Source organism: Gadus chalcogrammus, chromosome 6, assembly GCF_026213295.1.
Source record: "Gadus chalcogrammus isolate NIFS_2021 chromosome 6, NIFS_Gcha_1.0, whole genome shotgun sequence".
NCBI classification, from domain to species: domain Eukaryota; kingdom Metazoa; phylum Chordata; class Actinopteri; order Gadiformes; family Gadidae; genus Gadus; species Gadus chalcogrammus.
The window spans coordinates 2,743,977-2,759,573 of record NC_079417.1 but is presented as its reverse complement, the minus strand read 5'-3'; the positions used below and the strand labels follow the sequence as shown (position 1 = coordinate 2,759,573).

The window sequence follows — 15,597 nt, the reverse complement described above, 5'->3', positions numbered from 1 at the left end:
AAAATCCAATTTCGGATATCTGCTGACTTGGGTCAAAGCTACACATACAATTTACAGTCAACAAGAGACGTCATTCTGGATGTGGTCCTACCTGTTCATGTGATGAGCTCTGTGTTCTAATGTGATGATTAAGATGAGGGCTGCAAGGATTAGTCCGTAAGTATTAACAGAAAGTTTTCGGTTAATTGTTTTTAAAAAAAGAACACATGCTGCTCTATGCTTCAGAAATTGGTACCCGCTTCACATAGAACTGCCTCTACACACACACACACACACACACACACACACACACACACACACACACACACACACACACACACACACACACACACACACACACACTTTCATTCCCAGGTAAACCCAGCGCTAAACAAACCGGGTATTGTAGTGGTCCGAAAGGTGTGGTTTACACCGAGAGACAAACCTCCGCTGACCCACCCAAGGTCGTCCACACTATACTCCGGCCTGGGATATGCCGGGAAATAGGACTCACCCGCTGTGCAGTTTGCCGTAGAAGGCGCATATCTACCAACTCTGCCTGTTGGCCCACTGGTTCTCCTGTTTTTCATGTTTTATTCAATATGTGGCTGAAACAACCCGGTAAATACAGAGGACACAAGACGATGTTCGTTTTATTGGCTTTAATGGTGACTTTCAAAGGTAAGACGGATTTAATTGAATATGATTTTAAAGATAAGCTTACACAAATAGCCCCTGGCAGTCTCCCAGACTACGTAAATTAAATGAGTGCTTCAAAATGCCTTGTTCTTGATGAGTTTATACTAGGCTACAACGTAAATTAGGCCGAATGATTTGTTCATGTTTATCGGAGTGAATGTTGTCGGTTCGGCCCGCCAGGTAGCCTAAGCAATGGCGATCTGAAAATGGCCTTAATCCGTTTAATTTTTGTCTTCACCGAAAAGTTATAAAAAACGAATTGTCTGCATTATCGACCCATGCGATTGGGGGCGTCTACCGTGCGCTCCACACGTGCATTGGAGAGGTTTTTCAAATGTCATCGCAGAACCCCACACTTTAAGCTTGCGGTGAGTCAAGTATTGTGAAAGTGGCAGAAAGAAGAACTGGCGTTGCGTGTTTACTCTTTGAGGTAAGACATGTCTCGTTTATCTTCCTTTTCTGTTTTCTCACACAGATGCGTGGCCAGTTAACTGTGTGTGTGTGTGTGTGTGTGTGTGTGTGTGTGTGTGTGTGTGTGTGTGTGTGTGTGTGTGTGTGTGTGTGTGGGTGCGCACGCACGCAAACGCGCGCGCGCATACAATGACTTCTTTATTTCTTATAGTTTCTTCCCCTTTTCACTCGTTGCTTTCGTGTTTTTTTAAATAATTGTAATGGTTGGGCAAGGTTCTTCTTTGTTTTGTGGCGAGCTGTGAATGTACACAACAGCCGCTCACCCAACAAACAGAAAACCCATTCAAATATAGGTCTCTGCTTGACTTCAAGGTATCAAACAAAACCAACTCATCAATCATAACAAAATGATAATCATACATTTGCCATATAGATTGCTATAAACTATAACGTTACAGTAACCTATCATGTTATAACCTGAAACGTTTCACGTTAGCGATCAGTTATTACAACGTGAAAGATTGTAGGCTACGTCGTAACAACTTGAAAATATCTTGTTGTGACGTGAAAAAATATCGGCACAAATGTTCTACTCGTAAGGTGATACTGATCCGTTACATGTAGTGGCAGTAAAGATCTGACAGAACAGTGTTATTTAGTTATTTTAAGTCTCAAAGACTTCCCCCGACTAACTTGGAGGGGCAGATTTTCTACACATTTTGACTTTTTACACATTATAACAAGTAAATCCGTTAAATGCCTGGGCGGACCATTTATCCCAGTCCTTCGGATAGTGGGGCCCTATTCATACCTTCGCAATAGGTGTATAAAAAGAAAAATTGAAAAACATATTTTGTGTCAGTCCAGATCTGCTCCTGTTTCCAGGTGCGGAGGGTCAGTCGGAGGATCCGCCTGTCGTCCCCGTCCGGGTGAATGCTGAGGCGGGAAGCCTGGTCACTCTCTCGGTGTTGTTCAGCGTGGCGGACGACGCGGTGGTCAAGTGGTCTATGGACTCCCTGCCGGTGGCCACGTGGACGCTGGGTTCCAACGTTCCCGCGGACGTGGCTGGTGCCCACTCGGACGTGCTCCGGCTGGAGATGGACGGCTCGCTGTCTCTGGTCGACGTGCCGCTGAACTACAGCCAGAACTACACGGTGGTGTTCACCAAGTCCGGCGTCGCTGACGCCCAGGCCGTGTTCGAACTAAAGGTGTATGGTGAGAAGAGAGGCATAACGCGTCCAAATAAACATGTCTCTACCTTTAAACATTTAGTGGCTTGAGTTGTGTGCGTGTGTTTCTTTTTGTGTGTGTCTGTTTGTGTGTGTGTGTGTGTGTGTGTGTGTGTGTGTGTGTGTGTGTGTGTGTGTGTGTGTGTGTGTGTGTGTGTGTGTGTGTGTGTGTGTGTGTACCTGTGTGTACCTAGCTCTACTTGCCCTAATCCACAAACACACATAAACAACATATTTTTGTTTCCCACATACTAACATTAGGCTCTGCAGCTGCTCATCTTGTGTTTCTCCTTTTGCCTTGGTAGTTCTGCTTCTTCCTTTGCAAGAATAGACTTAAGCAATAATAAAAACATAGAAATACAATGAATGATTCTCAAAAAGAGGGAAAGAGAAAAACCGAACCCATAAGCACATATAAGCTAACCCTGCTCGCCATACTAACCCCCTAATCTACTAAACTATACCTAACCCAAAGCTGCACGGAGAAGGTGGATAAAATGCAAAGCTGAGTTTATTAAGCAGTGGCGGTTTGAGACTCCGGCTTATCAATGAAATAATTATTATCAATTATTAACTTTTTTGGTATTCATATTTTCCTGTTTGGTCAGAGAGACCCGTTGGTTATCCAGAGTGTTCGGTCCACGCCACGGTCAGCAACGACCTGCAGTACCGCTGCCAGTGGCCAGGGGTCGCCCCCAGGCCCAGCCTGGCCTTCCCGAGCGTGAGCAACGGCAGCGTGACGGCCGGGGTCCTCAGCCTGACACTGGCGCCTTCTGAGGGCCTGGACTGGAAGACCATCGTCTGCCGCGCCCAGCACCCGCTCCTGGAGGCCAGCTGCAACGTCACCGCGCGTACGGCAAGATATTCGAACACGTGTACATTAAGGCACATAAACATTCTGACTCGTAAACATTTTCAAAGGCAAATATTTCAGCATAAATCCTTGAACACATATATTATTTCAAACACGTTAAAGGTGACGTGTTATACCACCGGGTGTGAGTGTGATTAGCCGTTACAAGCCTCTTCTGACATCACATTTGGACGTGTCCACCTAGATGTGTGCTGGATAGATCAGTCTACCAGCCTACCCAGTGGACTGTAGCAAACGTTGCTTATCCATAACGGCTTGTAACGGCTAATCACACCTGGTGGTATATTATGTCACCTTTAACATTTTACCACGTAGAGCAGGGGTCCCCAACCTTTTCAGGATCAAGGAACGGTACGGTATGATTCTTTTTTTTTTTCTAGTCATGTCGTAGCCTCGTTAACCTACGGCCCGGTTAGGAATGTCCCGGTGGTTGGGGACCGCTGACGTAGAGCACGAACATGTAGACACATTAAATTGTAAATATATGTAAATGTGTCTGACAGTCTTCAGTGTGTTGGACACCCAGGTCAGCCAGTAGAGTTCCTACCCAGAGTGGGGGCTGCCGTGGACCCGGATGGAAGGATCGCCGTCACCATAGAATGTTTGAGCGACGCAGTGCCCGACGCCATGGTTACCTGGCTCAGGGCGGGGCAGGCCGTAAGCAGCAGCAACCAACACCAGATCAGCGCCAACACCACACAGCTCACCGTGCGACACTTCAACATCAGCGAATTCATCAGAGAAGACTTCAGCTGCATCTGTTCCAACCCTCTGGGCAACAAGAGCCAGACCACCCGGTTACTAGGTACAGTGGTTAGGAAGGACTAGTAGTTACAGTAACTAGTCACAGCAACTAGGTACAGAGGTTAGTAAGGACTAGTAGTTACAGTAACTAGTCACAGAAACTAGGTACAGTGGTTAGGAAGGACTAGTAGTTACAGTAACTAGTCACAGAAACTAGATAAAGAGGTTACTAAGGACTTGTAGTTACAGTAACTAGTCACAGCAACTAGGTACAGTGGTTAGGAAGGACTAGTAGTTACAGTAACTAGTCACAGCAACTAGGTACAGTGGTTAGGAAGGACTAGTAGTTACAGTAACTAGTCACAGCAACTAGGTACAGTGGTTAGGAAGGACTAGTAGTTACAGAAACTAGTTACAGAAACTAGGTACAGTGGTTAGGAAGGACTAGTAGTTACAGTAACTAGTCACAGAAACTAGGTACAGTGGTTAGGAAGGACTAGTAGTTACAGTAACTAGTCACAGAAACTAGGTACAGTGGTTAGGAAGGACTATTGGGTGCATGAACTAGTAAAATAGTACAACACTGATACAATGGTTAGTTACTGTACCTAGTTACTCTACCTAGGTACAGTAACGAGGAACAGTGATTAGTAAGGATAACTAGCTAAAGTACTAGTAACTTAGAACTAGACCCAATTTACCTGGCTACTAGGTACATTGGTTAACAAGGACTGCTAGTCACAGCCAATAGTAACTTAAAACAAATCACCTTAATACTCTCTCACTCACTGACTCTCTCTCTCTCTCTCTCTCTCTCTCTCTCTCTCTCTCTCTCTCTCTCTCTCTCTCTCTCTCTCTGTCTCTCTCTCTCTCTCTCTCTCTCTCTCGCTCACCGCTCACTGTCTCTCTAGGTCCCTCTATCTCAGATTCAAGTCTCTTACCAAACCAGGAAGGGACGGCCGTCACGTTGACCTGGGAGGTTCCTCCGTTGTCCCTGGTTACGGGTGAGAGGAGGGAACTCGCTCATCATCACTCTGACATCATCACTCTGACATCATCACTCTGACATCTTCACTCTGTCATCATCACTCTATCATCATCACTCTGTCATCATCACTCATCATTTAGGGTTAACCCTATCACTAACTCTCTCTCTTGCTCACTATCTCTCTCTAACACTGAACATCCAACCCTAAACATCTAACCCCTGGACCAACCCTAAACATCCAACCCCTCCAACATCTAACCCCTAAACTGCCGACCCTAACCGTCCAACCCAACAGGATTTGACGTCCAGATGAGAGGACCAGCCTTAGACGAGACCCTCCAGAGGTCCGGTGAGTTCCGCTCCATCCAGGTGAAGCCGGGGTGGGCTCGCAGTGCGGGTGTGCTCCACCTGGACCCAAAGTCCACCTACCACTTCCGGGTCATCCCCAGTGCTGGGAGAATGGCCGGGGAGCCCTCCATGCAGAACCGGATCGGACCAGGTACGGCATGGATTAATACCCTTGACCCCCCCGATCACGGCTCTACTAACCCTACTACTAACCCTTCTCATCCTACTTTCCCTTCTTCCCTATTTATCATTACCATGCGAATCCTTACCTTAACCCTTCTAACCATTGTCCTGCTTACCCTACTGATGTTAATGATACTATTACCCTGTATGTCCGGGTGTTGCTAGGCGACGGTCTGAGTGCCGCGGCCATCGCTGGGATAGCAGCGGGCATCCCCTGTGGCATCCTGGCCCTCCTCATCTCCACAGCCCTCATCTACCTCAGCGTCTCCCACTGTAGGAGGTCAGGTAGGACTCCTCGCGCCGCCCCTCCAACTCTGCCTGCCTCTTTACCCACCTTCCAACATGGAGACACTTGCTGTCCATCTGACATTTTACCTCTCTCTCTCTCTCTCTCTCTCTGTCCCTATCTGTCCATATCTCTCTCTGACCCCCTCCGTTTTATCATATCTCTCTCTCTCTCTCTCTCTCTCTCTCTCTCTCTCTCTCTCTCTCTCTCTCTCTCTCTCTCTCTCTCTCTCTCCTCTCCTCTCCTTCTCTCTCTCTCTCTCTCTCTCTCTCTCTCTCTCTCTCTCTCTCTCTCTCTCTCTCTCTCTCTCTCTCTCTCTCTCTCTCTCTCTCTCTCTCTCTCTCTCTCTCTCTCTCTCTCTCTCTCTCAGGACAACCCAGATATCCTGTGTCTCGGGCTGTTGAGAAGGTCAGAAACAAACACACACACACACACACACACACACACACACACACACACACACACACACACACACACACACACACACACACACACACACACACACACACACACACACACACACACACACACACACACACACAGTGGCAGTGGGGATGGGCATGGGGAATAAAGGGTAACAATTTGATAGGATCGGGTTTCCTTTTAGGTTCATTTAAGGCTTTAGGTTTTCATTTCAAATTTAAGATTGAGATGTGGTTTTGGGATTAGTGCTTTCTTTGACCAATAATTCTAAGGATTAGAGTTTTAGTTTTACGGTTTCCTTTGGTTTTTCGTTTCTTGATGAGGCTTTCCCGTTGGGGTTAGGTTATAGGGTTTGTTTTTTATATGAGGGTTTGGTTTTAGGATTAGGGTTAATTTTAGGATCGGATTTAAGGTGAGGTATCAGGTTTTGGTTTCAGAGTTAAGGTAAGGAATTTACTTGTTCTCTATTCTTGTAGGCAGTAGCAAGCCAGCCTGATTCCGCTCTGCCAGACTACAACAAACTCCATGTGAGCAGTCACATCATCACATCCTCACAGCTTCCTGTCAACCTAGGGTGTGATGTCACTAACATCTTTCTCATTTAGGCTCCATCTGAACTGTCATTGGCCGTCCCAAAGTTTGTCCCGCCTCCTCCTGTCAGAACTGCAACAACTGTTTAAAGAAGCAAAACGATTTTATAAATAATAATAATAATAATAATAATAATAATAATACATTTTATTTATAATGCACTTTATATTCAAGAATCTCAAAGTGCTTAAATGTGTGTGTGTGTGTGTGTGTGTGTGTGTGTGTGTGTGTGTGTGTGTGTGTGTGTGTGTGTGTGTGTGTGTGTCTGTGTCTGTGTGAATTGAAATTGTCAACATATTACCTGCTTATACTAATAATTGTCTAAAGGATTCATTTCCTCTGTTCATCATTTAATTTGTTTTACACATAAGTGCATTGGACTTGTTGAAGGGATAATGTGATGGATTTAATCTCAATCTGACTTGTTCTAACTTCCTCTTATCACGAAATGTTGGCTGCTGCCCATGCTCTTTAGCCTTCATATTTTAAGAACACTATCTATTCACATAAACCTGTTGCTTGAATAAATGTTTCCTATTTCTATTTTGGTTTTACATCATTGAGGTCTCAAAGTTAAACCTAAACTGTTAAGACTTCACTTCTGCTTTTGCTTCTTGTCAAAGCATCACGTCCCGATGATGGAATATAACTTGTATGAAGTGTTTTTATTGCCATCCATTTTGAAAATGTTGTCTTTGGTTGAAAATAAGACACAAGACACAACAAGATGGTAATATTTGGTATTATTCAATACACATACGGTAAACAAATAGTAAACAAAATATCAGAAATACACAGTATGACTAATGACTGGTTTGTCAATAATAATCCTATTTTAAAAGTAAAACCAACTATATAATAACAATAATAATTCTTATCCCATAAAAAAAACAACCTGTGGGATTTTATCCTCTGGTTTACTGGACATCTGGTCTAGCCCCTTACTCAGTTGTTTGCTCATCCCTCTAGGATTAAATCATCCCTGTAGCCCCTAACTCATCCCTTTAGCCTTTACCCATCAATGTAGCCCTTAACTCATCCCTCTAGCCTTTACCCATCAATGTAGCCCCTAACTCATCCCTCTAGCCTTTACCCATCAATGTAGCCCTTAACTCATCCCTCTAGCCTTTACCCATCAATGTAGCCCCTAACTCATCCCTCTAGCCTTTACCCATCAATGTAGCCCTTAACTCATCCCTCTAGCCTTTACCCATCAATGTAGCCCTTAACTCATCCCTCTAGCCCTTAGCTCATCCCTCATCCACCCCCACTTGGGGCCCCAGCGGGTCTCTGCCCCAGGAACTCAGATCTCTTTTTTCTTTTTCTTTTTATTCTTCCAGTTCACTGTTGTGTACAGGACATCACAGTCCTCCACCTGCCTGTCTGCGGCTGGGTCTGCTGCTTCCTCTGAATCCCGTTGGATCAAGGCTGAGGAACCTGCTGCTGTTACAGCCTCCTCTCTCGGTCCAACAGCCCCTTCTCCCAGTCCAACAGCCTCTTCTCCCAGTCCAGCAGCCCCTTCTCCCAGTCCAACAGCCTCTTCTCCCAGTCCAACAGCCTCTTCTCCTGCTCCAACAGGCTCCTCTCTCGGTCCGACCGTGTTCATCAGTGTATCAATGTTAGCATAGATGTCCTCCCCACTTTTGAAGAACACCTGAGTGAGATATAAATATATGGATTTACTGATTGGGATGTCAAAAGAACCTCAGGGATCTCACATTTGCTCACACACACACACACACACACACACACACACACACACACACACACACACACACACACACACACACACACACACACACACACACACACACACACACACACACACACACACACACACACAAAGACACACTACACATTTTACTTATTTCATGGGAGCTAAGACTTATGGGAGCTCAACTCCTACTGGCTCACATGTTACTCACACCCTGGTTTCCTGGGTTAAAAATGGTTAAGTTTAGGGTGGCCTTAAGACAGAGATAGGGTTAGGGTTACCTGGATAAACATAGGATCGGGTTAAGATAACCCATTTACAGATAAGGTTAGGGTTACCTTGGTAAACATAGGGTTAGGGTAACCTGTTTACAGATAAGGTTATGGTTACCTCGGTAAACATTGGGTAGAGTAACCTGTTTACAGATAAGGTTATGGTTACCTTGCTAACCATAGGGTTAGGGTAACCTGTTTACAGATAAGGTTAGGGTTACCTTGGTAAAGATAGTGTTAGGGTCAGCCGGCTACAGATTATTTTCAGATAGGGTATCCTGGGTATAAATAAGGGGAGGCTTACCTGGGGGTTCCCTTGGTTGGGTGGAGCTTTGTTGAGTAGAGCATCACTGCCAAGTCTTGTTCGGTTGGCCATCTTCCAAGCTCTGGAATGTTAACAGGGGAAGAAGAAGAAGAAGAAGAAGAGGAAGAGGATGGAGAAGAAGAAGCTGATCATTTTTGATTGACATTGTGATTAGCTGAATTGATCCCACTGCCAGACAGGGAAAGTGGTTTCAATTCAGATGATGAACTCGGTGTGACTGTAAGCTAAATATTCAATAATGAGAATAATTGCATAATCTGTGAAGAAATGGACATTCATACGAACAATGGCTAGCAGTCCACGTACCTTACGGCACACACTGTTGCAAACAGCAGACCCGTGGCTAGCACTGCAGTAGCAGCTATCCAGGGCAGTTGGTCTGAGTGTGAAAAGGTGGCATCAGGAATTTGTGATTTGACCAATCAATGCATATTAAGAATCCCTTGTGCTTATTAGTCATCAGAAGCCATTAAAAAAAAATCACAAAAGGGAATTTCTCACCAACCTAACAATTGGTGCAGTACATCATGGAGGTGACCTGGGAGTTGATCTACCCATCCGTTATTTTGTTTATTACCTCATTTTCATGAACCATGATCTATGATGCACAAGTCACTCTTTTTTCTTACACGGCTTAACATGTGTTTTTTTGCTTTGGATCTTACTGCTGCTTTTGAAACATTAGACCATGTGATTTTTTTGAAAGTCTTGGGCATTGGGTTGGCTTCAGGTGCAGCCTCAGATTTGTTTTCTATTTTATCCTGATGTTTTCCTTTCTATTAGGGACTTTTGCGTGGCCATTGGTTACTTTAATTCCTCAACCTTCCATTAACTATGGAATGCCTCAAGGCTCAGTCCTTGGCCCTCTTTTATTATCCATATATATTTTACCACAGTACATCAGTTTCTATTGATATGCAGACTACTGCTATACCAATTTCTTGTTTGACTACAATAAAATGCAACACAACTGGTCAAAATACAACACAGAATATTTTAAATTGTTATAAACTTTCTTCCTCTAAACTCAGATCAATTGGAAGCCATTACCATAGGGGCAGGCCAGGGAGCACTTCTCCTCACGGTATCCTGTTGCATCATACCCCACTGCAGAAATGTTGGTGTCATCTTTGCTAACATCTTTAACCACAAGATGATATCAGTCTTTGAATTGTGTTTCTGCAACGTCGCATTATCTATAAAATAGATTGTTTTTAACCAGTTAGAATCTTGACACTGTTATCAACGCTCTCATCTCTTCCTGCTTAGACTACTGTAACTCGTTGTGTTACTGTCCCTCTCAATACAGCGTCTTCAAACTTGAGCGTTGTTTCTTCTTTCAAATATCTCCTAATTAATCTTGCTTGTCATTATTACTACATCAATTCTACTTTTAGTCATTTTTCTTGTTTGCATGACCATTTAAATTACTTTGTTAGTAATTATTATTATTATTTATTTTTTTAAGGTCCCTTTAGCTCCCTGAGGTCAGACCTGTCAGGTATTGCTGTATATCCAGTTGGGGGACAGGAAGCTTCTGGCTGGTGTTCCCGGCAGCGTTGGAGCTGTGGCAGGTCAAGGCCGTCAGACCAGCAGGGGCCCTCATTGTGAGGGAGCTCCTCAACGTGGCGTTCTCCTGGTTGACCTGGCTAACAGACACGTCTTCAGAACCCGACACCAGTTTCCCATCCAACCGCCACTCCAGAGACGGTGATGGTCTGCCCACGCTGTAGCAGGAACATCGCACCCAGGCTGCAATTCTGCTGCAGCTTGAAGCGGGCAGGATCCTGGGAGGAGCTGTGAATACAGGGAAGAGGGAAGACAACATCAAGAGAGAATTTGGAGAAGTCATCTTACTTCCTGTTTAACAAAAAACATTGTTATCACTACATCACCAAACTCAGGGTTGTTCATGGTTTTGAGTCAATCTTACTTTGAATGTCGACCTTACAATAAGCTGTCAGAGTGAACAGAAAAGCAGAGCAAAAACTGAAATGAATAGATAAGAAACATATTCAGGTTTGAATAAAATAACCTTACATTTGCTCAATGGTTTTGAGTCAATCTTACTTTGAATTATTGATCAACACACTGTTTTGTCTAGATCGAGGAAACATTTAGGTACATCACCAAGCTTAGGATTGATCCTGTTTTGACTCAACTTACTTTGAATGTCGACCTTGTAGACATTAGACTTTTCTGTGCCAAAGTCATTCCGGACCTCACAGAAGAAAACGTCATTGGCGTTCCACAGCTGGATGGACAGAGAAGATCCACTCCCGATCTTAGGGATGTGTTCTCCGTGCATTCGGTACCAGGTGACCTCGCTGACAGCAGGGTTAGCATGACTGGTGCAGGTCAGATTGAGGCAGCCTCCCTCTCTGGCTGGAAGACACGGGCTGCCGACAGCAGAGGGGTTCCTGGGGGCATCTGAGAGAGAACCCACCAATCAGAGCCTAGCCCTCAGCTCCGGTGTCATGTTGGTCAGATGTTGTGAATTTAACAAAACTTCATCAGGAGAAATACAAAAATATCTGCATCTCATCATTAAATCTATAGAGGACATTATCTGCTGTACTCCCCTAAATATCCTACTACACTTAAGGTATTCAGTACTACACTCATTATAGTAAGACACTGTAAACTGCTATAGAAATATCTGTTTCAAAATACAAGTAAATCTACCAATGCTACCATGACTATTTATATCATTTTCAAACATATAATACCATTATAAAAGAAAATAAATGATAATAACCCTGCTCATGAGAATTAATTGGACATGCTTAATCCTTGAGAGGTTTAGATACAGATATATATAGTAAAATAAAAGATAAAACATGGTGGTTGTCTGCCCATCACTACATCACTAAACTCAGACTTGTTCCTGTTTTTAGTCAATCTAACTTTGAATGTTGATCGCACAATAAGCATTCAAAGTGAACAAAAAAGCAGAACAAAAACTGAAATGAGTACATAAGAAACATATTTAGGTTTGAATAAAATAACCTTTTCATTTGCTCAATTGTTTTGAGTCAATCTTACTTTGAATTATTGATCAACACAATGCTTTGTCTTCTGTCTTAGATCGAGGAAACCTTTAGATTCATCACCAAGCTCAGAGTGGTTTCCTGTTTTGAATCAACTTACTTTTAATGTCGGTCTTGTAGACATTAGACTTTTCCGTGCCAATGCCATTCCTGGCCTCACAGAAGAAAACGTAATTGGCGTTCCACAGCTTGATGGACAGAGAAGATCCACTCCCGATCCTAAGGTTGTGATTTCCGTGTATTCGGTACCAGGTGAACTCGCTGACAGCAGGGTTAGCATGACTGGTGCAGGTCAGGTTGAGGCAGCCTCCCTCTCCGGCTGGAAGACACAGGCTGCCGACAGCAGAGGTGTTCCTGGGGGCAACTGAGAGAGAACCCACCAATCAGAGCCTAGCCCTCAGCTCCGGTGTCATGTTTGTCAGATGTTGTGAATTTAACAAAACTGTTCTGAATACAATAAAATATAGTAAATGAATTCAAATACAGGAGAAGCATCAAAAGTTGTTGTTTATCAACCCACTGCTTTGTCTTCTAAGATCAAGGAAAAATGTATATTACAGAGAAGATCAATATAAAAAAGTAAACAAATACTAAAATTTACTTTTCATTGAAAAGGTAGTACATTGTCTCACATGAGATACTGAGTTGGTATCTTGCAGACGTCACAGTTTTGTTCCCAGATGGTATGTAGTAGGCCGCAGTGCAGGAGACATGGTTTCCATGGTGGAGGTGGGAGGCGTTGAAGGTCAGAGTGGAGGTCACGGTATCGTTCTGCTGGAGCTGGGTGCTGTGCCCCAGGGCGGGGGTCCACGTCACAGTGGGGGGGTGGGTGTGACAGTAGGACGGGGCAGAGCACCCCAGCTCCACAGGAGTCCCCTCCACCACCGGCTCCTTGGGGGTGGTCAAACGAGGTGCATCAGGGTCCCCTGGGTACCAAACCAATTTAGAGCGGTTACTATGGAGACCCAAGCATTACCAGCATTCAGCATCATCTGAACCATAGTAAGACCAATAGGACTTGTGAGAGATGTTTGTTTCAGTCAGACACACATTGCACTTACCCTTGATTTGGATGGTCACTGAGTTTTCTTTAAAACTATATTTTAATGGATTTCCACAGTCAATTCTAAAATAATATGGACCATTGCCTTCAAGTACGTTATTGAATGTTGTAGTACAGTTGTACGCTGTTCGATTTCCCCTGAATGTTGTAGTAGTAATGATAGTTGTTTCATATTTTTGCCATGTTTGTATACATCCAGGATGTAGATCGGCTTTATGCTTGTCCTCCACGGTGAAGGAACAAGGAACGGTAACACAGGATCCACTGAGTGTCGTCACCCTCGCTGGCAGTAGGACCTTAAATTCTGCAGCAATGCACCCAGCACCTTTAAAACAAGAGGTTGACAAATCCAAAGGCTCAATCGATGCACAAACTGACAAAATATTTAAATGCAACATTGATCTTCCTAACAAAACAAGATAATATATCCTACTATTGTTATTAGTTAGTAATATTAGTTGCTAAGTTATCAGTTATATTATAATTATCATCATTATTATAATAATAATAATTATTATTATTATAACCACATATTGAGAGGCGCCTCTTAATTAAATGTATTATTATTATTATTATTATAATAATAATTATTATTATTATTATTACCACTTATTATGTGTGATTTGGAAGTTACATTTCAAAATTCGAAGTTTAAAATCTTAAATTTAAGTAATCCCTGATTAATTAAAAAGTATTAGCAGAGTACTACCGGTATTGAGAGAGGACCAGAGAGAGAACTACAAGTATTAACAGAGTACCACAGAGGGCACTACAAGTATTAAGAGAGTACCACAGAGGAACAGGTATTAATAGAGTACTACAGAGCGTTACCTACAGGTATTAAGAGAGTAATATAAGTATTAACAAAGCAAGTACTACAGGTATTATCAGAGTACTACAGAGAGTACTTCAGTGCTACAGGTATTAATATAGTACCCACTACAGGTAACATCAGGGAGGGTTGAGATGTTTACCTTGCAGGAGACTACAGAGCAGGAATACTCCCCAGGATCCAGTCATGTTCTCCTCCAGAACTTCATCAGGAGAAATACAAAGATCTCATTAACTTCTGTACTACACTTAACATCGTACTACCCTTAAGGTATTCAGTACTACACTAATCAGAATCAGAATCAAAAAATGTTTATTGCCAAATACATTTACACATATTAGGAATTTGTCTCGGTATTCGTATTCGTTGCGCACGATCTTAACAAACAATGAACAGTAAACAAGAAACAATAAAGCAAGTATTCAATAATGAGTACTTAAAAAGATAAGAGTAATAATATAAAGACATTGTTAAATGCTATAGAAATGTCCATTTCAAAATATCAGCAAATCGACCACTTTTACCATGACTAATTAAACAAATTTTCCATCATATAATACCAATATTCAAAGAAGAACAATGATAATAACCATGCATCTGTGATGTATTACCTTTAAAGATAACAATTGGACGTGTTCAACTCTTGAGAAGTTTAGACAGAGATATAAACAGGAAAACAAAAGATAACACCCTTACATTAACTAAAACAGGTATTGCTTGAATAAAACCAAAAATAATATATATCAATACATGTAATCATTAATTGTGTTCCTTTGTTCTATCAACCAGACATAGAGTTGACTTACGTGATAGAGGTGAAGGACTCGATATGAAGTTCCTGAAGAGTAAAAGCTTTACTTCATCTTTCTCTCTACGCCGTGGTGAGGTGAGTGAATGAGGAACTTATTAAAATGTACACGAGCAGAGACATAACCTAGAGCTGAGCCAACATACAGGAAGAATATATAGTTAGAGATTAAAGGTTCAACAAAACCATAATCAACCAATATTAATACTGCACTGTATGACTGTTGATTAGCAATTACCCTTAATACTGTTAATTGCTACTACTGTTAATAATGTTAACGCTGTTAATGCAGCTAATACTGTTCTCTATTAATACTATTGATACTGGTCTCTGTTAATACTGTTACTATTGTAAACACTGTTAAAGCCGTTCACACTGTTCACTGGTAATACTGTTGATACTGACTTCTATTCATTTTGTTAATAATGTTAACACCGTTCATGTGGTTCTCTGATGATACTTTTCTCTGTTAACACTGTTGATACTGTTCTCTGTTAACCTCGTTGATACAGTTCTGTTAATTCTTCTCACTGTTGATACTGTTGATAATGTTATTTGTTAATACTGTTAATACTGTTGATACTGTTCTGTTAATACTGTTGATGTTCTTTGTTAATACTTTTGATAATGTTCTTTGTTAATACTGTTGATACTGTTGATACTATTCTGTTAATACTATTGATACTGTTCTTTGTTAATACTGTTGATACTGTTCTGTTTATACTGCGTTTAGACCCAGCTCTAGGCCGTATCAAACTATTGCAGAGTTGATGATTGA

General features: G+C 42.5%; 2 protein-coding genes across 5 annotated transcripts; one reads left to right on the top strand and one right to left on the bottom strand.

The window, feature by feature from the left end:
• Positions 1-23: 23 nt before the first annotated feature.
• Positions 24-7,412, top strand: vsig10l (V-set and immunoglobulin domain containing 10 like). 3 transcript variants are annotated; one of them, XM_056592217.1, is made up of 11 exons: positions 24-156; positions 611-1,108; positions 1,975-2,304; positions 2,927-3,169; positions 3,719-3,997; positions 4,848-4,940; positions 5,220-5,423; positions 5,621-5,740; positions 6,112-6,149; positions 6,641-6,691; positions 6,770-7,412. In XM_056592217.1, the coding sequence occupies exons 3-11, from the start codon at positions 2,097-2,099 to the stop codon at positions 6,842-6,844; spliced, it is 1,311 nt and encodes a 436-aa protein (XP_056448192.1). In that variant the 5' UTR covers positions 24-156; positions 611-1,108; positions 1,975-2,096; the 3' UTR covers positions 6,845-7,412. The 3 variants fall into 3 exon arrangements, with proteins under 3 accessions (XP_056448192.1, XP_056448190.1, XP_056448191.1); XM_056592215.1 differs by having other exon boundaries at positions 611-660; positions 6,770-7,410; XM_056592216.1 differs by lacking the exon at positions 6,641-6,691 and having other exon boundaries at positions 611-660; positions 6,770-7,411.
• Positions 7,413-7,866: 454 nt separating this feature from the next.
• Positions 7,867-15,388, bottom strand: LOC130384145 (sialic acid-binding Ig-like lectin 5). Of its 2 annotated transcripts, XM_056592212.1 has the most exons (10): positions 14,818-15,388; positions 14,154-14,213; positions 13,178-13,504; positions 12,749-13,042; positions 12,217-12,480; positions 11,233-11,496; positions 10,561-10,863; positions 9,373-9,445; positions 9,046-9,127; positions 7,867-8,409 (listed from the first exon to the last, which is right to left on the bottom strand). In XM_056592212.1, exons 2-10 carry the CDS (start codon positions 14,197-14,199, stop codon positions 8,059-8,061), a joined length of 2,004 nt encoding a protein of 667 aa, XP_056448187.1. In that variant the 5' UTR covers positions 14,200-14,213; positions 14,818-15,388; the 3' UTR covers positions 7,867-8,058. The 2 variants fall into 2 exon arrangements, with proteins under 2 accessions (XP_056448187.1, XP_056448188.1); XM_056592213.1 differs by lacking the exon at positions 14,818-15,388 and having other exon boundaries at positions 14,154-14,369.
• Positions 15,389-15,597: the final 209 nt, after the last annotated feature.